The 25747-nt window shown below is 41.3% G+C and overlaps 1 protein-coding gene across 2 annotated transcripts in view; it reads left to right on the top strand.

Moving 5' to 3' along the window:
* Positions 1-25747, top strand: part of LOC126251829 (uncharacterized) — a 364384-nt gene that overhangs the window by 76218 nt on the left and 262419 nt on the right. For both annotated transcript variants that reach the window (XM_049952492.1, XM_049952491.1), the window contains exons 2-3: positions 12440-13125; positions 19655-20049. In XM_049952492.1, coding sequence (XP_049808449.1) covers positions 12928-13125; positions 19655-20049 — 593 coding nt within the window. In that variant the 5' untranslated portion in view covers positions 12440-12927. The remainder of the gene's footprint in view (positions 1-12439; positions 13126-19654; positions 20050-25747) is intronic.

Below are 25747 nucleotides of genomic sequence, written 5' to 3'. Positions count from 1 at the left end.
GGCCCGTCACAGGAGAAGCGGGTGCAGTTGGTATGTTAGGTGCTGTTGCCATGAACCCACACATGAGTACACGGGACATTCCGAGAGCCAGTGGACTGAGTCAAAGTAGTGTCATGCGCATACTGCATCGTCACCGCTTTCACCCGTTTCATGTGTCGCTACATCAGCAATTACATGGTGATGACTTTAACCATCGAGTGCAATTCTGTCAATGGGCATTAACAGAGAATGCGTTGCAGTTCTACCTGTTTACCGATGAAGCGGGAATTCACAAACCACGGGGCAGTGAATCTACGGAACATGCATTACTGGTCCGTGAACAATCCTCGCTGGCTCAGACAGGTAGAGCGACAGCGACCGTGGACTGTAAATGTATGGTGCGGAATCATTGGCGACCACCTCATTGGTCCTCACTTCATTGCAGGGGCCCAAACAGCTGCAACATACATCGCGTTTCTACAGAATGATCTGGCAACGTTGCTCGAAAAAGTCCCACTGGAAACGCGTCGACGTATGTCGTATCAGCATGATGGTGCACCTGCACATTCCGCAATTAACACTAGGCTGACCCTTGACAGGATATTCGACGGGCGTTTCATAGGACGCGGAGGACGCATAAATTGGTCAGCCCGTTCTCCTGATCTTACACCTCTGGACTTGTTTCTGTGGGGTACGTTAAAGGAGAATGTGTACCGTGATGTGCCCACAACCCAGAGGATATGAAACAACGTATTGTGGCAGCCTGCGGCGACATTACACCAGATGTACTGCGGCATGTACGACATTCATTACGCCAGAGATTGCAATTCTGTGTGCAGCAAATGATGGCCACCACATTGAACATCTATTGGCCTGACATGTCGGGACACACTCTTTTCCACTTGAAACGTCCCCTTAGAAAAATTATATACGTGACTGGGCTTAAACAGACACACAATGTTTTTATCGCAACGCAATCTGACTTTTAGTAATCGCTACAAAGAATGGCCCTGACTAACATTAACCTATACCTTTCACAAATCACTTACCTCACAACAATCTTCGTTACACGAACTACTGCAATACAGCGAGCGCCACTACTGCCAACTAAATAAAAGATTCAAACTACTGAAGGCACTAACTACTGATAGGCATAGTTAGCAAATGAAAGATTTTAATAGAGAACAAACAATGTATTTACCTTAATAGTCATCAAAAGTCATAACATATATAGGAGGTCATAACATCCACTCTTACAAATATCAAAACTCCGCCATTTCTCTCCCCATATCCACCACTGCTGGCGGCTCACCTCCAACTGCGCCACGCTACGCGCTGTTAACATCCAGCTGCCCAACACTACAATGGCAGACAACAATGCAAACTAGCCACAGACTGCACACAGCACAGCCAGTGATTTTCATACAGAGCGCTACATTACGTTGCCAATAAGAAAACATAAACAGCCTACTTACATAGCCCCCATGCTCCCCACAAAAAAAATTTACAAATTGTTTTGGGCAGTGGCCAATAATGATTTGATAAAATTTTTCATAATTACAATAACAAAGAAATCAAAGGCACACACTTATTGATACAATGTTGGTCAAAAGCTAAAATTTTCTCACAGTCCATAAAGACAGTCCTGATCGTTCATCACAGTAAAATAGCAGTGTTTTTCTCAAAGTCTGAGCAGTAGAAGAAAATGCACACGGAAGTAGTGGATTTCCATGCAGTCTTGAAGAAGTAGTGTTGTCCTTCCAACGAAAAGACAGTGCTGACTCTTGACATGCAGACAGGTAATGGGCCACAACAGAACAAACCCGCCGCAGAGTCTGTCGAAGTTTTGAAGAATATTGGTACGTAGGTCATCACAGAGTAGACCCACTGTAGTCCTGGTAGAGATTACGGTATTGGTGGGCCACCAGAGGTGCAGACCCACTGCAGTCCTTGTAGAAATAATGGTATTGATGGATCATCAAAGATGCAGACCCACTGTAGTCCTTGTAGAGACGGCCAGCAGCCATCTGTTGCAACTGTGCAGGTGCACAATCACCATCGAAGAGTCTTGCGGACAATATAGCAAGTCCATAAACCACCACTTGTGCACTCACAAAGTTTTTGAAATTGTCCTTAGAACCAGCAATGCTGTCATCCAGTCCCTTGCTGAATTATTAACACACGTGCAAACACTAACAGTCCCTACTTCTCACATATTGTCCATTACTATGACCAACAGAAACGTGTGCAGTGAAATGTAACTTAATTTTTAAGAACTGGTGTCTATACAATTACAACATAAGAATACAATTACAAAGGTACAAAACAATACAGATAACATTTGTAGTACAGGCTTTACAAAAGAATCGAAATAACATGTACATCAGTGTTACAGGAATTATGACATAAATAAATACATAAAAGATCAGAATAACTTTTGAAACATCAACTTCACATATGAGCAACAAAACAGAACAGATAAATAATGTCTAAACATCTTTACAAAGTAAATAACATAGTATTAGAAAAATTCTACAATGTAACTCATACCAGCTAAACACATAAAGACAGGAAAAACACAAATATACAAGAGTACACGAACACATAGCAGAATAACACAAGAGGAAAGGACAGGGTTTGTTGTCAGTGTAACATTTGGTACTGCAGTATTTTGCAAACAAAACTATTTTTTTTTTTTGAGATTTCCCTTCGTTCATCATCATTCCCAAAAAGTCCTATCTATACCTGCTTTCTGTACTTTTTTCGTATAACTTCTCAATGCATTTCTTCCAATTCATCGCAACCCATTCTCTTATATAGTCTACCCCCTCTTAAGCTAACTTAAATCTACTGAGCTCAGATGCTAAACTAAGGGACGAGGCAATGCAGCAGCACAAAACAAAAAACACAAACATCAATGACAAAAAATTCAAATTGGCGAAGCAATTGCAATATTACAACTAATATAAGGCACTGTGCAGCAAACAAGAAAAATAAATCCGTAGTAAAACTGGCTTAACAGCGTAATACAAAGTCAAATTCAGTAGCACTATGCCTGCCAAACAGCAGCAGCAAATACAATAACTTATATCTAAACATGACATAGCTCAAGCAGAAAAAATATTACACTAAAGATAACAATGCAGACAAGGGAAATGTATATTCACATCTTAATGTCTATGTAATTAAAGTGGTGCACCACAAGAAGTTATTCTACCAAAAAAATTACCACGTAGTTGAAAAGAAAATTCCGTATGCAATTCCTGTGAAGGGAAATGTCTTTTTATGCTCCTTCGTTTTTTTTTAATAGATCATAAAATTATTTACTGGATCTGTAGGCATCAAATATTTATATTAGTACATCTATTAAATTTTATTTTAACCAATGCTGCAGTGCAGCTAGAAACTAGATATTAAACAAAATGAGTAAATAAATACATAAAGCAAGCCATATGGCATTTCTCTCAACTAGCAAGACAATAGCCATGGAATGTTTCTCATCGTTTCATTAGGCATTTTAGTAAATATCATAAATTAAGAGCTCCACAGTATAATCATATGTTTTCAAGTTTGAGCTTGTCGTATTTGCGATGCTTTCTACAAAGGAATGTCAATAGCAAGGATAATGGCCTCTTTTTTTTTCCACCTGTGCCTCTGAAAGGCACACACTAATAGCTTTTTTCCAGGCGACTGTCGCGCAGCTGCCCACGAGGCATTACGTGCAGGTGGTCACTTAACTTTCTTACGGAAATATTTACGACAGCAGTTTCCGCTACAGTGACAGTCTCATATAAAAAATTTCACAGGTCGAGAATTTGCGTTACAAATGTGTAGAAACAAAATCCTATAAATATAACAGTGTCCAAAAACTTTTTGCCGGCATTGTGATACATTCACGCATTTACATACATTTCATAACTCTTAAAGTACGATTCTTGGTTTCCAACAACCTTTTTCACAAACCAGAGTCCCTAACCACTACTCATTATTCCTTACCTTATTCGTCGACACTTCTTCAATATTTCATCATAACAGATACGTAGCATACTCAAATAACTCATATAGCATCAGCTTATTGATCATAAACATACCGCAACAGCATAATACACATAGTCATTGTAATAATAACATCATAACACCTCAGTCAACTCTCAAAATCGTCGTAGCTTCCTCCAATAATTTCAAAACCTAAAAAAAATTCTCTGCTCATGTCAAAAGTGTCATTTACCTCAAACTTACTTTAAAAATCATGATCCCACACCAAATACATCATTCAAAGCTCTCATAGTATCACAATGGTTCCGAAAAAATATATGAACAGTTCACAAAGTACAGACAAAATACAATTTCGTAAGTGTGAAGTTACCCAACTGTGTAATTACGTAAACATCTGTCACTGATGTAGTAAAATAAATATTTATCTCTCTCAGTTAAATAATCAGATAACTGTGTAATTTGTGTGTTAGAGAAATATGGTTGGCTCAAATGGCTCTGAGCGCTATGGGACTTAACTTCCAAGGTCATCAGTCTCCTGGAACTTAGAACTACTTAAACCTAACTAACCTAAGGACATCACACACATCCATGCCCGAGGCAGGATTCGAACCTGCGACCGTAGCGGTCGCGTGGTTCCAGACTGTAGCGCCTATAACCGTACGGCCACCCCGGTCGGCCGAGAAATATGGTACCGATGTGTAAAGTTGTATAAGCAAATACCATATTAGCTAGGGCTCCTTGTGCTTGCCAAACACATGGTACACAAAGTAAACGTGTACCCCCCTGAGGATTAATGTAATTATACCCTCAGGTGTTACAGATTACAGCAATGGAATGAAATGTATCACGGAAAACTTTCTTTGTAATTCGAAAATCTTTAAAAGTAAATGTTTTAAGTATAAAATTAATCACTCAAATACTACTACTGTAGCGCTAAACTGTGTGTCTTGTTGTAACATAATCTCTGTGGAAGTGTCATAGTTATCGTCCTCCAAAAGCTAAGTTCCGCATAAGTCACTGTCCTTACCTCATGATAAACAAAAGTGAAATGCTTTGCCTATAGATATCTTAGTTATTACGCTTATTGGCGTGATGAAGAAAGTACTGCGCTGTAACGTATTGTTGTGTTGTGTAAAAGGCTGTCTGATTGTAGCTATACCACAAAAGTAACTACTAAAACATGTTTTACTTTCCAGAATAATTCAGAAAAACTGTGCAGATATAAAACAGAAACACCGCAAAAGCAACATTGTAAATTGTCACTCATTAGTAGCGTCGTGATAAAACCGTGTAGTTGTCACATAAACTAACCACTGTATCGTCTGGTATCTCACAGAAAGTACTTTAAATCCAGAATGTATTTTCAAGTAAACCAAAATGTTGCATTAAAATCTCATTAGCAGTACCAGTATATGTTCTAAGTATGTAAGCCTTATAGTCGTTACGTAATCGTGCAACTAACAAGCAAGAATGTACACACACAATAACACTGTGACGTCTGTTCACTATAACAATGCATTCGTAATTTCTGTTTCAATAAGTTCTCTTGGTTCTTGATTGGATATTTAACTTCAAACATTGTTGCATGTTAACAGATTCTAAGTCTGACAAGCATACTAGTAATGTAACGTGAAAAGTTATATGGCAAAGACATTGTTAAAAAGCAGATTATCTCTCAATAAACGGTTCTACATGTGAAATGTGGTGCAATCCTTTACCCTTCCTAGTACGCAGAGTTTCAACTTGAGCGCAATTATCATGCTGTATACGTCGGTAAAGAATACTGGAATTTTTCTCAAGGTTAGCCTGTATGCTATTTTTCCCTGAGCCAGCCGGCGCAGGTGGCTGCCTGCGGTGCGAGTCATTGTCTGTTTCTTTGTTGGCGTGTGTCGTTATTGGAATTTGGAGACCTAACTTCTACAAATTCACCTTGTCGAGAGGGCCCTGCTCTGTTTGAATCCCGCCAGTTCTGATGCAATTCAGCTCTGTCATTACGATCATACCGTCTGTCGTCATGTCAGTAGATTCCATAGTTTCTTTCTTGTCGGTCACGTGGTGGAGAATTTCTCCCTGAACCGTAACTGCGCGCTGGACCGTTGCGTCTACAGTTATTCTGTCTCCCTTGTTAATAATTGTTTTTGTTCCCATATTGTCTGTTTCTATGGTAATTTCTGTCATATTCATTACTACGGAAATGCGATCTTTCTCTGTAACTATTATTACTCTGCCAGTGGTTGTCATGTGGGTGGTGTCTGTTTTGGTCACGATTTGCGTTGTAAGAATAGACTTGTGTCCAGTTAATGTTTCTGTCGTCACGGAATTGTGACGGATGTGACCTGTAGTGATTGTTTTCCTGTTTTCGCATCCTGCGACTGTCTGTGTCAATTTCTAATTCTTGTAAGAGTCCCTGAAAAGCTTCAATGTCGTCTTTGCAACGTCCTGCCAAAATAATATGTCGCAAATGTTCAGGTAATTTGATTTAGCAAATGCGGATGAGTTCTGAGGGGCTGTATGGGTTTGACAGGTACTGATCCTTGTGCAACATGTCTTCAAAATATTTGACAAGACTGGAAAATTCAGATTGTTCAAAGTGTTTCATCATCATGATGCTATGTTTTATTCGGTCTTGTGTAGCTTGAGACCAATATGCTGAGAGAAACGCATGTTTCCTTCACTGTGACTATCGTGAATGACCGATCGCATTCTTTCAGCTGGTTCATTCTCTAAATAGCTACACATAAATTCTAATCTGTGTTCTAACGACCAGTGGGGAGGAAAACAATGAGAGAATTGATGGAGCCATGCTTGTGGATGAATGTCGTTGGCAGAATTCTTAAATGTTTTGAATTGACGTGTAGTAATGAACAGCTTATAGTCAAAGTCATCATGTCGGCGAGTCGCATATCGGTAATTGTTACGTCGTTTCGGCGGTTCCATTTCAAAATTCGGTGTACCTTGCCAATTTCTTTCATAATTTCCGAAGTGCCCTGAGTTATTATTTTGTGGCTGTTCCGTATTTCTATGTCCCTCTTCCCATATTGGAGCGCGAGTGTCCTCTGAAATACGTAATTCTTGTATTACCTGAGTCAGCTGATCTTGTACTTCCCGGATTTCTCTTTGGTGTTGCGTATTAATTTGATTCTGATTTTGTTTAAATTTCCTAATTTGTTCGCACTCTTCTGTGTCATTAAAGACTACCGGTTTTGTGTCATTCAGATTATCATCTACCTTCGTAGATAAGTTAGTGAACTGATCCGAAAGTTCGGCTACTTTCTGCGATAGTGAACACATTTCCTCAGTGTGTTTTTCTGAACCAAGTTTCAGAGTGTCCATTTGTGTTGAAATCGAGTCTACTGTGTCCTTTAAGTTTTCCTGAGTTTTTGCAAGTTGCGTAACCGAATCGGTAGATGCAACTGAGTCAATTTTAGCCCACAAGGTCTCATGATTTTCATGAACAATGGTTTGCAGTTCTTTTATCTCTGCTTCGTGATTCTGTAATGCATTTTCATGCCGCGAAAAAATAGGTTGAAAATGCTCACAAATTTGTGTTTTTACGTCATTACAGACTTTTTGACATTTCGATTCAATGTTATGTAACTCAGTAGTTAAATCATCACGTGTTTGTTCAAGTGTGGTGTCTAACTTCCGAAGATTTTGTTCCATTGTGTCTAACTTTTGAAGATTTTGTTCCATTGTGTCTAACTTTTGAAGATTTTGTCCCATTTGTTTCTGATTTTGTTCAAGCGTTGTGTCTAACTTTTGTAGCCTTTGTCCCATTTGTTGCATTAACTGTAATAACAGTGCACTGGTGTCTGAAACATGTTCCTCAGTGCTATTCGGCAGTGCATTTGAACCGGCAATATTCGCATTTTGAAAAGCAGAAAATGTGTCTTGATTTATTTGAGAAAGCGGTGAGGACGCAAAACCTGAATCTACAGTATTTGCAAGATTGTGTCCTGTCATTTCGGAATCCTGAGGCGAGCTGTTGCCGACCGATCGATCGATAATGCTTCCCTGTTCACTAATTGTTTCACTGCCTACACCATTATTTGCAGCCCGCTCCATTCCCTTTGCACTAGAGATGGGTCGATCTCGTTCATTCCCGTGAAGTACTTCATTCATTTCACTCTTTGCCGTGAAGCGTTCAAACGAAGTAGTTCATTCATGAAGTACGGAGGCCTGGCGAAGTTGCCCAGTTCGCCGTTCAGCCGCGGCTACGCTCGCTTCGCCTCGCTCGTACAATAAAGCTTCGTAATACTTCATATTTTTACCAACAGATGGCCAAACTATGCAGTAACGTGCACGCAACGTTTTGCGTCTTACAGCGTCTGAGTTAACTTAAATACAGGATGGTCGAAGGGGACAAAGGAAAGATAAATAGAGAAGCCTGTCACATATAAAGAAGGTATTACGTTTAACCTTGCTCGACATTTTCTCATGAAGCGCCAAAAAGAGTCTTCATCTGCCAAGTGAAACCTTATTTGTTGTATTTATGGACTGAAAACTAGGGCTACCAACGAAATGCAGTCCAAGTTTATGTTCCTTTTAAAATTTAATCCAAAATAGAATGAGTATGTTTACCACTGTCACAAAGTCTATATACCTACGTTAAGTAATTATTCAGAAGTTTTCCTGGAGATTTTATTTTTATTGAGAATAATAACCCTCTAAATTCAAAACGTAAACTGTCACCTGTAGTCATTGGTACGATTTCAGGTAAAATCCCTCTTTATTTTATTCGAAAGCAGTTTTTGTGTCTGTTCACGTTTATACAATGGCTAGCAACACGCGATCGCGTAAAAGTAGTGAAATTTGGGGTTTCTTCGCCGATTTAGGTTATGTGAAAGCAAAGTGCAACTGTTGTTCTAAGTGTATTTCACCGCGCGATTCGTCGACAGGCTGTACAGGGAGGATTGAAGTGAAGGGAGAATGAGTGACGTAGCGCCAATGTAGTGGGAGAGGGAGAGGGGAAGAGAGTGAGTGAACGAACTAGAAAAAAAGTGTGGAGTGTACTATCTGTGGAGAGTTTGAAGTACCAGTTCACTGAAATTGAGTGGTTAGTTCACACTTCACTGGAGTGAAGCGTTCATTTAAACGACTCATTCACGAGCTCCCCATCACTACTTTGCACAATTACCAAATTACTACTTTGAACATTAGTTAATTCATTACTCTGCGGCGCTAACACACTGCTTTCGTCTTCACTGTCATTTCTCAGTTTACTTTGAAGCCTAGTATTACGTTTTTCACACGCCATTATTGTCACAATATTTCACACAACACAGAAAAACACAATTTGAAGAGCAAAAATAAGAGAACACATTAACATAGCACTGAAAATAATATGTAGTTAATTGCAAGCGCAGCAGCGAAATACTTGGTGCAAATCTATATGCATGCCACAACAACAATGAAAGACTGCAACTACAAAGGAGATTCTCTCTACAATTACGCGCTAGCAATAAACAAAATCTACACTAATTACACAAACTACAAGAAAAAAAATCAGAAGATTCCAGTGAGGTAATGGTAAGTACATGTGCGTCAGTGAAAAAGACCAATAAAAAGGTGTTAGCATGTGGACGTAATGTGCTGTTCCAGTCTCTTCTGTACCTAAGGTCCATCACCGTTCCCTTTGGATCCCTACGTAATTCGGTGCTCTCCAATACACACGATCGAACAGCGGAGGAGTGGTACTCAAGCGTCAACATTAGGTTACAATATCTCCGGATTTAATTAACATTTTACAATGCAACAAACGGCACTGATTACGTATTTGTTTATATGTTCAGATGTGCTAACAAAACTAACGGTGTTCCATTTAAAAAATCGTAGGTTTGTGTTAAAAAACATACTTCTGTGCATTTTTTTTTTGTATTATCCAATTACACTAGCCCCTCTCCTCACGTTCGGTCTATGGAATCGATTCGTCAGTATTTGATGTGGTTTACGAAATACATCCAGCGGTAATGTTAGGTGACTCACCCTGTATACCAAAAACACTTTTTCTGGTATGTCATGTCAGTAATTTCCCTCCTAATCAATTACCTGTCTTCCTGTAGAAGAGAGATTAATAAGGAGAATTTGTACTTCTTCGTGACCTCGATTAAATGTAACGTATCCTAGTAAAATGAAAATCTTTCTTCTTGCTAGAAGTGCAACTTTGTCTGGCTACCGTGTTCGTTGCTTAGATCTGCTAAAAATGGATATATCAGTCTTCGTCGCTTCTAAATTCAAAATTGACAGCGAAGTAAACAAATTTTTTTCTACTATACTCCATATGATATGAGTATTTAATTAAATATTCGTCCATGGAATACAAAGAGTTGCCCAAAAAAAAATGGTTTCAGGTACAAAATTTGCCTTTGTACCTGACAGACAATTTATGTTATTAGGCAAACTACAAAATATTTCTGTGGCTACCTCCTGATTTCCCTTCAGAGCCACCGAGAACATCCGTAATAAGTAAAAAAAGTTTTTTCTTCTAGTGTTATTGCTGAAGACTTTACTATCCTTGTTAAATAACGATGTATTACTTACGACGAATGTCGTTGGTGAGTATACATATTGCACAATAGCAGTTACAATGTGTCAGCTGTAAGTTGGCCGGTTTGCCAAAGCTGGTTATGAGGAGCGGGAAAAGAAATTCCAGCTTCCACATAGACCACTACTGGGCGAGGGATCATGAGCTGTGAAGGGGGATGCGGTTGTGTGGGTGTTTGTGTGTGTGTGTGGGGGTGGGGGGGTGGGGGAAGGGGAAACCGCCTGCCTCCTGCAGTGCAGGTACCTTAATCTGCTGTGCTTCATGGTTCACTGAAAGCAGAAGTCACACGAGGAGGTAAAAATCACTTCATTTTGTTCGTAATAGAAACTAAAATTATTTTACGTGTTGAAAACGCTTAATAAAACCATTAACTGAAACAGTTACGCACACTTTTCGCAAGGAAAGACGAACAGTAACCTACGAAGCACACTGAAGTACAACACACTAACACAGCAGTCAACAGTGGTCACCTCACACTGTACTGTCGGCTAAGTAATGTGTGAAGTAAAACGTAACGTGTAACGTAAAACAAATGACTGTCAGCCGGAGCCTTTCGACTTTCCCGAGTTCAGGACTAGGGAGCTGATAGATCAACTTCCAGTTAACACAATGTAAAATGCCAGACTGCTCGAATGGCGGTTACAATATGACTATGGCTAAGGATGCTCATACGATAATTTGTAATGGTGGAGGGGAGGGGGGGGGGGGGCTAGGTCTATGGATATGGAGTATTTTTAGTCTTTTGGAAAACGAATGCGACTTTTAAGCAACCATAAAAAAGTTCCAGTTGAGACCCTGTTAAACACCTGTGTAGTGCCAACTTTTTAATCACTTTCTTGTAAGAAAAAAATGAGACTCCACCGTACGTTTTCCTTTCTCTTAGATCTGCTTGTACACCACTGCTCGGTTTCTTGCATTCCAAATCTAGATAAATTACGCCAGAAAATTATACCATAAGAGGTCGTGGAACAGAAATATGTTGATGTGTTGTTTTATTCGTTTCCCAAACTAACTGTTATGAGGAGAGTAATACTACTGAACTTAGCATTTGATAAGACAATATTAAAGTTTCTTCCTGTTCATATGATACATTGATTACCTGTGTTATTCTGTTTGTCATACAGAACTGAATTTACTGTTTTCGTACGAAAGTAAGGGAAAGTTCATATGTAGAAAACCATTAATTCTTTGAAACACATTACTGATATTTTCTTGTGTTGATGTCCTTCAACTCTGTCTAATTGTAACGTTTGTGTCAGCTGCAAAAAGTATCAAATTTGTGTGATGAATGTCAAGTGTAAAGTCGTTTGCATATATAAGCAATAGGGTGTCGACTCAAAATTTAACTCAATGAAATTACACAATGGATACACCCCAGTCAGTAAAATTTTTCTCCCACCCAGAATTATTCAGTACCACTCCTTAGGTTTTCCATGCGACTACGCACAGTGTGTTCACAAGCCCTGTCCGACAGTTCTACAGTAGACAAACTATGTACTGTAGAATATTTTGTAATTTGATGTTTGTGTTACCGTTACGTATGTGTAATAGCGCGCATCACGTCAGAAGGCGACCCACTTCTGAGCTGTTCTAAGCTGGCAATGGTAGATGGTCTGCTCCTTCACGCCATGCGGTGAATAACGCTGGATGGCGGTAAGTATTCTCCAGGAGACTGCGATGTGGCTATGCACCAGTGGCGATGTAGTTCTATTAACTGTCGTTCTTGGCAACAACTCGTAGGGTTCGGCAACATGGAAGGCGTTTGATCTTCCTCTGCCGCCACGTGGAACGTAAACCCATCCCCTCCATGCTTCCTTATAGCAATCAGTCCTAGAGCAGGCGTGCCTTCCGACGTGATGCGTACCATAGTCTTCAATACTTACGGAATTCTTGTTATTACCAACTTCTTTCTTGTTTTAGGATGAGAACCAGCTGCAAGAATGTTCCTGCGAAGACGTCAGGTATCCCTACGAAAGAAATCTACATCAGATTGTGACGACACACACTGAAAGAAACTTCCATAATGTTACTTGAGATGACCGACTGCATTTATGTCGATAAACACATCATTTCAGGTGTATTTTTTATCGATCCGTGTGCGCTAAACTTCAGAATAGGTGCACGATTGTCTGCACGTGCTTGAATGCCTGTTTGTTGACGTACACATGTACATAGATATAAAATGTTGTGAGTATTCAAAACAAACGGAAACAATGTGGACAATATCAAATTTTATAAACCCCGAACCGGGATAAACAGACTTTCCGATACTTTGTAATATTCGACCAATTTTTTTCCAAGTATTAAAAAAATTGATGTGCACTAAGGTCGAATAGAAACGTGTTTAGTGTATTACTGAGTGCGTCTCTAACACTTACAAAGAGTCAGTGGACTTGTTTCACCGCAGTATGTCAAGGAAATGGAGACTGGTGAAAGATGAGGAAAACGCCGCTTTCTACAGCCACTGCAGAGAGTTAGAGGACCAAGCGTCGATTCTCATCGGAAAGCTACAGAGCATTCTCCGCGAACTGCGACGCCTGGACATCCAAAAAAGCAAACCAAGAACTGCTTACAACAAGCATGACAAAGAGGACGTTGAAATTCAGGTACGGCTGCACGCTATTTCTTTCCTTGCCACCCATTTGTACCGGGTGATCAAAAAGTCAGTATAAATTTGAAAACTTAATAAACCACGGAATAATATAGACAGAGAGGTAAAAATTGACACACATACTTGGAATGACATGGGGTTTTATTACAACCAAAAAAAAAAAAAAAAAAAACATTGCTAGACGCGTGAAAGATCTCTTGCGCGCGTCGTTTGGTGATGATCGTGTGCTCAGCCGCCACTTTCGTCATGCTTGGCCTCCCAGTTCCCCAGACCTCAGTCCGTGCGATTATTGGCTTTGGGGTTACCTGAAGTCGCAAGTGTATCGTGATCGAGCGACATCTCTAGGGATGCTGAAAGGCAACATCCGACGCCAATGCCTCACCATAACTTCTGACATTCTTTACAGTGCTGTTCACAACATTAATCCTCGACTACAGCTATTGTTGAGGAATGATGGTGGACATATTGAGCATTTCCTGTAAAGAACATCATCTTTGCTTTGTCTTACTTTGCTATGCTAATTATTGCTATTCTGATCAGATGAAGCGCCATCTGTCGGAAATTTTTTGAACGTTTGTATTTTCTTGCTTCCAATAAAACCCCATGTCATTCCAAGCATGTGTGTCAATTTTTACCTCTCTATCTACATTATTCCGTGATTTATTCAGTTTTCAAATTTATACTGACTTTTTGATCACCCAGTACATCCATTATAACAATCGTTTACAAGTTTGGATCACAACTGGAAAATGTACCTCTTTGAACTTCTAAAACAAGTAGATCTAGCAACAATTATGATGCCCCACAGGGAACTAAGACATACGAAAACTAATGTCTGTGCTAACTTTCCTTTTACTGAAGCCAAAAAGTGAAGTAGGAGCAGTTGTTAAGATACTTTACTCGTAATCCCGAGCAACAGGTTTCAGATATCCGCCTGAGTTTTCTGTTTAATGTTGTTTCCTGTAGTTTCTCCAGATTATTGCTAGTCACTGCTGGGCGATTCTTCGAACAAGGCAACAGCCGATTTCTTTCCACCTACTTATTTGGGACAACCAGTTAATTTTCTGTGTTAACAGGGCATTAGCCATTAATTTCCCTTCCCACCAATATGAACTGTCTTTACACATGTCACACGGCAAGAAAAATATATTTTGCGAATTAACATACGTTAACGAACCTTACTCGAAACTTGCACTCATCAGCGGGACATTCAGTATGTTTGATCTACGTCTACATCGTCATCATTATCATTTTCCTCCCCCTTGCTCTTGAAAAACGGACTCTTGGTACTGTAAAGTCCACAATTTTGTTATTGCGGGATATGCATCTAGACAGCAGTAATATGTGCCTGGAATAGTTTTGGGACACCAGCTTTAGGTACTTTCAGAATAAGCCCATATACTATGGAGTTTTCTTTGTAATGTTTCCCAATGGAATCTTCTGAATGATAATGGAACTTTTTCATGTGAGCCAGAAAGCAGGTGATGAATCGCTTACATCTTCTTGGATCATCTCTCTATCCAGTTACTGTTAATCCAGTTTTGTTCGAAAGATCTTTGATTTATAGAACCAGGTCAACAGACTCATGTCTGGACGTGCAGCCAAGAGCTTCCCAGAGAAGATAATCAGGGTACCAAGGACCGTGTCATAGACTGCACACAGGGAAGGCATCTACCAGCTCTGATTGGGGCATTTAGAGCCATGTAGAGAAGTGCTGTGGTCTCCCATCAGGAGAGAGAGAGACTGGCGCCATCAGAGTCCACCACAGGAACAGAGGTAAGCAGTGGCAGTTGCTTGCCCACACGATGACAGATGACGATCTGCTCACATGCAGCGCTGGTTTGGCCTCCAGAAGGCCTGCTGGATGGCGACAGCAACAGCTCCACATCAGTGTTGTCCCAGCAATTGGCACTGCTGCGCACAGTGTTCAAGTCACTCCAGACAGAACCTGCTGCTCCACAGAATATCGAAGACGAGTGGATGAGCAAACGGTTGACCTATATAGGTCTCCCCTCTCCACAGAACAGCATAAAAATGAGGAGAGCTCCACCAGAACAGAAGCAGTATCTATACAGGATGACCCCATGTGGCCTGCTGGTGACATCACTCATCCTGGTTTTTCCATTCAGCCAGCTCTCTTGTTCGCTTCAGGCTTTTACAGCTTTGCCTTTCAGATGCTCTTTTCTGCTATGTCAGTAAACTGTATAGTTACTCCTCCATCTGACTTAAGCATTCTTACAACATTTTGTGCAGTCACCGTTATGACGATAGCCCACCTTTGCCTTCATGCCATTTTACTGCGTTACTAGATCATGTGTTCATTCACGGTGTTGCAATAGCTTCCATGTTTGCCACTCCATCAGCAGTCCATTCTCAATGGCATCCCACCTGGCTATTGACCCATTCTTCCCTCCCTCTGGTGTTGCCAGGGAAGAACTTTGAAATTTTTCTGTGTGTACCAAGCAGACTACTCTACAGCGCAACAATGTTGTTAGAGATGAAACAGAAGATCTGATTGTAGAACGAAGTGGAAGGAAATTGGCTAAATCCTTTTTATATGAACTATCCCTTTATTTAACATAAGCAGATTTAGGGAAGTCACAGAGAATATAAATCTGGATGATTCAATCGGAATTTGATTCATACTCTTGCTGAATTTTTTTTTTTTTTTTTGGGGGGGGGGGGGGGGGTACTTAACATCTGAGGTCATCAGTCCCCTAGAACTTAGAACTAATTAAACCTAACTAACCTAAGGACATAGCACAGATCCATGCCCGAGGCAGGATTCGAACCTGCGACCGTAGCAGCCGCGCGGTGCCGCACTGTGCGCCTAGAGCCGCTAGACCACCGCGGCCGGCTGAAATAAATTAATATTGCATGACTACTAAGTGCACTGAAAAAAGAAAAAAAAAAGAACTGATTGCAAGAACCTTCAAAGATATCTTGCAAAATGGTTTAAATTTAAAAGCACAGAACCATCAGTGGCCTGAATAACAATCTCCATATGCTGCGGGTTAGACATCCCACTGCCCTCAACTCCCCACATGATATGAAACGAGACAAAATCGTGATTTGTGTGACAACGCGACACACATCCAGTCAACTGCTGTCCAATTTTTCTGTTGTTTGACCAACTCAAGACGCGTAGTGCTATGTACCGCTGTGAGCAATGATGCGAGGTACCCAACTCCTAATGATCTTGCAAGCCGTTGCATTCGCAATACAAACTGGTTCAGATGGAGTTGCATTCACTGTGAGCAACATTTCCTATTGAGTTTGATACCGATTGTCATTGGCGAGACTTGGCATTCATCTCTGGCTCCTGTCACTTATGATCTTTACGAGTGTTCTCTTGCCATGTTACATGGTAGCGAATGGTACACCATTCCTCGTAGACACGATGCACAGTCCACACTGACAAACCAACAAATCGGCGACTTCATACATGGTGTTGTCACGGGCACGGCTGAACACTGTCATGACGTATGTCAGCCGTGATGGTCACGTGAGCGACTGATGACAGTTCTACGAGGTGCTATCCAAAATTTTCGGGACTGGTGCTGCTATCTGTTGATAACCTTACCTTTGGACTAATGGTCACCATCACTCTCGAAGTAGTTTCCATCCACACGTACACACCGGTCCCAGCGCTTCTGCCACTGGTCAGACGTTTTCTGGAAGTCCTGTTCTTTGAGGGTGTTTATCACAGCCAGTGATACTTCTTGAATCCACTCTAGAGTGGCGAAACAACGGCCTTTCAACTTGAGTTTCAGTTTTGGGAATAGCGCGAAGTCGCAAGGTGCGAAATCTGGCGAGTACGGTAGGTGGGGTACAACCGCCATGTTGTTTTTTGCCAAAAGGATCTTGGCGAGCAAGGACGCGTGACAGGGCGCGTTGTCGTGATGCAGCAGCCAGTTCTCTTGACGCCTAAGTTAGGGCCGTCGTCGCCGCACGTTTTCACGGAGCCGTCGCAAAACGTCTCAGTAGTACGCGGAATTCATTGTTAAGCTGGGTGGGACGAATTCTTTCCGCACAATTCCCTTGGTAGCAAAGGAAACGACGATTATGCTCTTCACTTTGCTCTTCACCTGTCTCGCATTTTTGAGTCTTGGAGAGCCTGCGCTCTTCCACTGGGACGATTGTGGCTTTGTCTCTGTGTCATAACCGTAAATCCAGCTCTCGTCGCCGGTTGTAACCCATGGCAAGAAGGTTGGATCATCAGATGCAGTGTGACGACGGTCCTTACACAATTCAACGCGCTGTGCCTTCTGATCCATCGTAAGATCGCCACACACTACACACAGAGTATTACAGAAATCACTGTGAACACGCAACACGTCCTTCCAGCTGAATGCCACTCCGCACACTGACTCATCAGATACGCAGCTCTCGCCACCTAGCGGTGCAAAGATCTACTACTCCTACTACTTTCCAGATGGCAGCACCAGTGCCGAAAATTTTGGATTCCACCTCGTATGCCATCTGCAGCATTCCAAAGCGACCAACACGCTCTTTTTATGGGGTGACTAGTATTTTGTCCGATGAGTTTATACTGGTACCTAATTTCTGCACTTGTTAAGACGATTCTTCACCAATAATCTCTTTTTTGTCTCCATCATCAGACCAACAGGTATGTTATATATTGCATCCTCTTGGCGTTGTTTAGGCGACCTGTGGAAAACCTCCCGGAACCTGATGTTCCTCAGACTTGACAAACCGCCATCCGCTGTGTCTTCCTGTTGTCCCATTAGCCTTACCTCAGTCTTCAGCAAGGTCCTGGAATCCATCCTCATCCGACACATCCATCAGCATCTCCACCAGCACCACCTCCTTCCCGCTAGCCAATGTGGCTTTCGTCCATCCTTCTCTGTCAGTGACCTTCTCCTTCACCTCAATCATCTCCTCTCTGAACAACTCAACTCCCGTCACTCCACCATCTTTCTCTCCCTTGACATTGAACGTGCCTACGACCGTGTATGGCATTCTGGTCTCGTCTTCAAGCTCCAAACCTTCGCCCTTCTTATTAACTACGTCCGTCTGATCGCCTCCTTTCTTTCCCACCGTCCTTCCTATGTCACCATCCATAACACGAATTCCTACGCCTGCTACCCCTCCGCCGGTGTGCCCCGAGGTTCCGTCCTCTCCCCCCTTCTCTACCTTCTTTACACGGCGGACATGCCGCCGCCTTCACCTCCCTTACACCTTCTCCAGTACGCCAATGACACGGCCTTCCTTGCCCTCGTCCCCACCCTGCAACTCTCCCAGCCCTTCTCCAATCCCATCTTGACCGGTTCACCACTTGGTGTAGCCAGTGGCTGCTCAAGGTCAATCCTTCCAAGACCCAGGCGATCATCGTAGGCAAAACGACCCCTTCCTTCTGCCTCCTTGTTTTTTATCTCACTATCAATAGCCGTCCTATTAACCTTACCCCCACCCTCACATACCTTGGCGTCACCATTGACCGTCGCCTCTGCTGGACTCCCTCTCCGGATGATCGAAGCCAAGGCACACTCCTCAAGCTCCTTTCTGGCTGCAAATGGGATCTGGACCCCTCCACATCTATAAATCCTTCATCCGCCCATGCTATGCCCATACCGCCTGGATCGCAACCCCTCCTACCTTCAACAAATTCGTTCAAATTCTGGAACGCCATGTGATCTGCTGCACCTATTGCATTCACCTCCCCTCCCCCACACGGATCCTCTACGACTTAATTCCATCCCCACACCTCCTCCTTTTCCTCGAACGGATACGGATCCTTTACACCTCCCACAAACTTGATCCCTCTCACCCGCTTGTCTCTCCCATCCTTTCCCACCCCTGTCTGCTGCTGCACCTTAATTCCCACATCCCACTCACTCTCCATCTCTCCACACTGCATACCCTTGCCCAAGGTGGCTCATGCCAACTCCCACTGCCTGATGATGCCCTCCTCCCCTCCATCTACTCCTCTTACCGACTTTGATCCTCCCCTTCCTCCCACTGTGTTTTTCCTCCAGGGCACCCTCTTTCCCTTATCTCCCTCCCTCCCTTCCTTCCCTCCCCCAGGGCTTCCAAACCCCCCCCCACCCTCTCCCCTCCCCCTCCCTTCTCCTCTCCCACTGGCATCAACACCCACCCCCTCTCCCTCCTACCCGCACCTCTTCCCTTTGGAAGGTCCCCGGCTTTGTAAGTGAACAGTGCATCTTCGTGCGCCGGTGATCGTCGCCAGTGCTCGTGTGTGTCTTCGCGTCAGTGCTTCAGTGTTTCTCCGTTTGCGCTCCTCTGTTCACGTGTGTAAACTTGTTCTTCCCCGTTGTGTTTAGTGATGAACGTTTTTTATTCAAACAGTGCACCCCTGAATGGCTTCATTTATTTTACTATGTCTGTCTCCCGTTTTTGTCCACCATGTTTGTTTGATTTTTGCTGTATTTCTGTTTCCTGTATGTGTTCACTGTGGCCGATGAGCGGCATACATAGGCCGCTCCCGGCCTACCTTTATTGTAAAGGTATTCGAATAACAATAAAGAAAAAAAATTGTTTAGGCTCTGCAGATAGCGGTGGATTTGCTGCAGAAGCTGTCAGGGAAATTCCAGAGCCTGTCGTACCAGAAGCAACCGGCAGAAAGTGCCAAGAAAGAGGAGGCCGAGGCGGAGGTGACCAAAGAGAGGAAGCCGTCGCCGAGCGGCAGCACCGACACCAACACGTCCACGTCCAGCGTGTCGCACCGGAAGCGGAAGCCGCCTCCGCCGCCCCCGCCGCAGCCAAAGGTGTCGCGCGCCGTGTTCGTGTACAAGGCCGAGTACTGGCAGCGCCGCCTGCACACGGTGCGCATCACCGTGCTCTACCTGCTGCACCAGGTCGTCGTGGCCACCATGGCGCACTGCTGCGACGTCGCGCAGCAGAACCACGGCCAGCGCACCCTCTCCAACATGCTCAGGTAGGGGCAGTGGCGCACCGCCGGTAGGCTAGGCAGCTGTAGTCGTGAATTTGACAACGGCCAATCGTCATCAACCATAATGCAGGGCAATATGACAATCAGAAACGGCTGCCACTATTTAATGCGTAGCGATAAGAGGTACAGTTCAATTTTCAATTCAACTGAATTTATTGCTACCAATTTTTAACCTGTTATCTGGAATCTCTGAACAGGTCGTACATATTCGTTAATCATGGTGACACACAGTGTTAGATATTATGTACGCACTAGTAATACGTGTTAACAGCAACCATTGGTAATATTAATGTAGAAATAAAACAGAACTTTAAAAAATAAGAATTAATTTAAGAAAAACATAAAATAAAGGAAATTAACTCAAGTTCCAAGTGAATAATTTCCATCTTACTTTAGTAGATATGTTACTGGCATCTTTGAAGAACTCGAGGTTTGCTGACTAACTGCAACTATACTTACTTCTAATCCTTGTCTTGCTACACTATTCTTCGTCACCACACTGCTACGTGCGTGCCTCAGCAATCATCGAGTCTACGCGTACCCGTGGGGTAGTCATAGCATTCTTTATTTTCTTTTTATTTTATTTTCCTTTTTTTCTTGACGTTTCTATTAAATTTATATGTTCCTATCATTATCTACAATTGAGGAAACGCTTTTTGCGACCTGTTGACATTATTTTGGTACTCAAGGAGTCCACTTGATCTTATACACTGAAAGTTAAATAGTTACCCTTTAGATATCCGATGTGCTATCGTACTGACTTCAGTCCACAAGTTTTGATCACTTGCAGTGTTTGTAGATCGCAGTCTAATTGTCTGCGGTCTGTCTACCTGAGAACGACATGGTCAGCGGAACCTTCCTCTCCACGTTCACAGACTGGTGTGTTACTACATCCAGTTCTATTCACATGTTTGGGATATGGACCATAACCTGTTAATAGGAGCACCTAACTTCGACTAGGGGCAACGTCGAGCAGAAAGTTACAGAGAAAATAAACAGATCAATTTCTTTTAGACATTCCATAGGTGTCCAACTTGAACCCCCTGGTTTCTCGAGAAAGTGTAAGCGATAGTCCGTTTATCGTCATACAGTCTGAAGGATACACTATCTGACGAAAAGTATCACGACGCCAATTAGTGGACATTAATATGGAGTGTGTTCACCTGTCGCCTTTATGATGGCTTCAACTCTGCTGGGGTCACTTCCAGTGATGTGTCTGACTCCCTGTATAGGAATGGCAACCCATTCTCTCTCACAAGCCAAACCAGAGAAGGTGCAGATGTTGACCGCTGTGCTCTAGAGCTAACTCGACATTCTAACTCATTCAAAAGATGTTCCATTGGTTCAGGTGCTCTCTCTACGCAGGCCAATCCATTTCACGAATGTTATTGTCATGCTGATACACTCATCGTCTCCGGTGTGTTCCTCTAGTGTACAGAGTACATAATGCTGAAAAATGTGTTCACATCCTTCCCCATTTAGTGTTTTTGTAAGAACGATAAGAGGACCACACACTAACTACTGTAAAGACTCATAAATCGTAGCGCCATATTCTCCGTACTTCACTTTGGCTCTACCCATGCTGGCAGGTAACGTTCGCCAGATCCAGACCCTTCCATCAGACTGCCACACGATGTTTCCTGTCATCCGCTTTTCAGTGACGTTGCTCTTCAAACACCTCAAGAGTCGCTTGGCTTTTACTACAGAAATGTGTGAATTATGAGCAGCTGCTCGACCATTGTAGTCCTTTCTTTTTAACTCTCTATTGTAGTGCAACGACGTAAGTTTTGTATAAATGATTTTCTTTTGACATATGACCATGTGCAGACCTCGTCACCTACGTCAGTTACAACACACTTCAAAATTATTTAAATTCTTTTTAGATTGTCTCTGTATGCTTCTTGAACGAAACTGTAAAACATCATCATTTGAGTCGTATGCGCAGAATTACGTCACTCAGTCCTATTGGTTTGCGCCAACTTTTTCTCAATTTAGATGTCGTTTTGTTTCTTCTCAGAAATTATATTAATGCAAGTTATCTGATTTAATAAATATTAGAACCACATTGAATAAACTTTCAAGACTCAAACTCGCGAGGAACGTTGTCAAAATTAATGATCTTGTTAAATAAATTAGTAATTCATTAACATAATTCTTCATAAATAAATTCTCGGGACACGTATTTAAACTTTAGTGGTATCCGCTAGTTTATTACCTTCCTACATACAGACGTGAACCTGAGCCTTGACAAGACAGAACTGAACATTTACAACATGATTAAACTTTCTATGACGTCATTGTTGTAGAAACATTACAAATTCTTATTTTTTCAGTTTTTAGACGCACGACGCAACAACTCGGTTTCAGGATCTTCTGTTGCTCTTTGGCTGTCGACCCGCGACGTATAGTGGCCAGCAATTTTCTCTCTGGTCCCGACAGTGAAGATGCTGTCTCCGTTCGTTGCGCCGCCCTCTCCGTACATGAAACATAAAAAATAAATACAAAACTTTAGATAATTCACAACAATTACAAAGATTACAAAAATACATAAACAAACCCTAAATTAAACTTATATTCACCTGCAAACTGGGCTGACACTGGTGGATGGGTGACGCTTCAATTTCGCGTCCCACTACATACCCCACCCACAAGCTCAGTTTGTCAGGTTTTAACCGAAAATAAACCTTCTTCTATATACAATATTTAACTGTTAATATTAAACATTTTTCTCACATTTTCCGTAATCTAAAGTCCTTGCTCTTAGATATATTCAATCCTTTTATGACAATATTGTTGTGACTATTTGTCATTCACCTTTAATTGTGCTGTTATGGTAATTCACAACCGAATATATGGAGATTACTCCTTTTCATGTAATAGTTGCTAGTAAATAATAATTTAGTACGTTCTTTAACGTTGTTACATTAGGACAGAGCGTTCAAATTGTGATAGGTTAGTTTCAGTTTTATTCATTTACTAGAGTTATTCTTTCCAAAATATATATTACTAATAAGTTTCTCACAATAACTAATAGTACTGTTTACTTTACCTCGTTCTTTTCTCTAATGCTTAATTTATGCCTGAGGTCAGGAAGAAATCAAGCAAAACTTTCTTTAGAATCTCGGCACGGCTTTCTTTACCTTCGGACACTTTGCTGGGTAATGGCAATTTATTTAGGAGAAGCAAGCGAGAGAGCCCCGTTTGGTGTGTTCTACATTAACACTATTACAAATCTCTATTAAAGGGACTCTGCTATGTTCTCGTGAGCCATATAGCTCTGGACGCCCATGGTCCCTAAAATTATTAACCATCCCCTTTGGTTCCTACTATCCGAGTAATATAAAATATACAAAATTCTTGCTGACCTAATAACAAAATTTCTTCCATATAAATCCCCTTTTAGTTATCTGTCCCCTTTTGAAGTACCGGTAGATTATTGTAGAACACTTGTTTAAACTTCCTGCCATTTCTTTAAAATAACACGTAACTATCACGAAAAACTTCACACGAATAAACTATGAACGCTCGTCCATATGTAACATATACTAAATATTAACTTATTTAGGAATGAAGGGTTTCATTTGATCGACACTATATAATCCTTTAATTACACCTGATGAAGGTTCCATAAGAAGTAACGCTTTGGGATGTACAATCTTATGTACAACATATGGACCTTCAAAGATAAAGAAGAATTTTCTACATTCCTTATTGATCTTCGAACTTTTAGGATGAGATCGTACTAATACAAGATCTCCTACCTGAAATGAGGGTTCTATAGCATGTTGACTATAACTTTTAATTCTCCGTTCAACATTTTTAACAATCTGTTCGCAAATTTTTTCGTTTGGAATGCATTGTTGGATTTCATTTACTGGTGGCCAAGGTAGAGCAGCTAGTAAAGGCTCACCTATAATTCGCTTGCCTAAAATTTCTATAGGTGATAATCCCGTCGTTAGATGAGGCAATTCATTTAATATCTTTTCGAATTCAGGCATTAGTTTGGCCCACCGAGTATGTTTATATGCACAATAAGTTCTACATAATCGTCCTAATTCTTTCATGACTCTTTCTACTAAATTACTTTGAGGGTGATATTTCGAAATTAAGATATGTTTGATTCCATATTGTTTTATCATATCTTGAAACTTTTGACTACTAAAGGCAATACCGTTGTCAGACATAAGTCGTTTAGGAATGCCCCAGTTAACAAAGTAATTTCGAGTAAGACAGTGTATAACGCTTGCTGTATTCGCTCATTTCAAAGTATATAGCTTCACATGTTTGGACTAACATTCCATTACAACAAACACGTAAGTAAATCCTCCTGAACTACGAGGCAGAGGGCCGAAAAAATCTAATGACAGTAGATCCCACATACCTCGAGGAATTACAGCATATAATTTATAACGCTTAGATTTTTATTAACTTTAACCTTTTGACAGGTTTCACAAGTCCTAATAATACTTCTCACAATACGGGACGTATTTTTGAAATAATAATACTTCATTAGATGTTTAATACATTTATGAATTCCAAAATGCCCGTAACCTTCATGAATATAAGTAATTAATTCGTACACAACAATTTTCGGAATGCAGATTTTCCATCTCTGGTGTTCCCTCTGTGCTTTCCAATACAACAAGTCGTTGAAATATAACCACACACCCCGGGTGTTAACTGTTTCGTCCCCATTATTAAGGTTTTGTATAAGTTCCCTATATTGATCGCCATTTCTTTGATTGCATCTAATAGCAGTTACTATCCGTTTAACCTTACGTTCGTTCTCCTGAATTAAAAGGAAATAAACATGGTGATTTGTTCCTGGTTCTTCTGCAATGTTAATATTCTCCATTCCTACTGGAAGTCTCGACAAAGCATCCGAAACTACATTTTGAGATCCTTTTATATACCTAATTTCGTACTGAAATTCTTGCAAGCATAATACCCAAGGTAATAATCTACGGTGAAGTAACCGACAATTGTTCAAAAAGGTTAAAGCCTGATGATCAGTATATACAATTCTTTTTTTTCCAATTAATAATCCTCTAAATCTTTGAAAACCCCATACCACTGCGAGAGCTTCCTTCTCGGTTACAAAATAATTTCTTTCATGTTTATTTAAAGTTCTACTAGCGAATCCAATAGGCTGATATAATCTCTTTTCATTGGTCAGATCACCTTGGAATATTACGCAAGACACACCACAATCAGAGGCATCCGTACACATACAAAAGTCCTGATTAAAATCTGGATGGTATAACATTTTAGCTTCTGTTAACGCTCCTTTTATCTTATTAAAAACTTCTTCTTCCTCTTTTCCCCAGAGCCATACTGATTTCTCTTTTAATAAATCCAGTAATTTAGGATTAACAATATCCTGCCCTGGAAGAAATCTTCTCACAAATCCTACCATTCCTAAGAGTGATTTCAGTTGTTTCCGATTTCTAGGACTCGGGCATCGAGCAATAGCTTCAATACGTGCTGGGTCTGGCCTAATACCTTTACTGTCCACTATATGCCCCAAAAATCTCACTTCCTCCTTTCCGAAGTAAGACTTAGATAATTTTAAAGTAATTCCTCTGTCAGTTAAACGGTCAAACAATTCCCGTAATATCGTTACGTGTTCTTCCCACGTTTTAGTGGCTACCAAAATATCATCTACATATAAAATAATATTTTG

This window comes from Schistocerca nitens, chromosome 4 (genome assembly GCF_023898315.1).
Source record: "Schistocerca nitens isolate TAMUIC-IGC-003100 chromosome 4, iqSchNite1.1, whole genome shotgun sequence".
Lineage (NCBI taxonomy): Eukaryota > Metazoa > Arthropoda > Insecta > Orthoptera > Acrididae > Schistocerca > Schistocerca nitens.
This window is presented reverse-complemented; position numbering and strand designations above follow the sequence as displayed.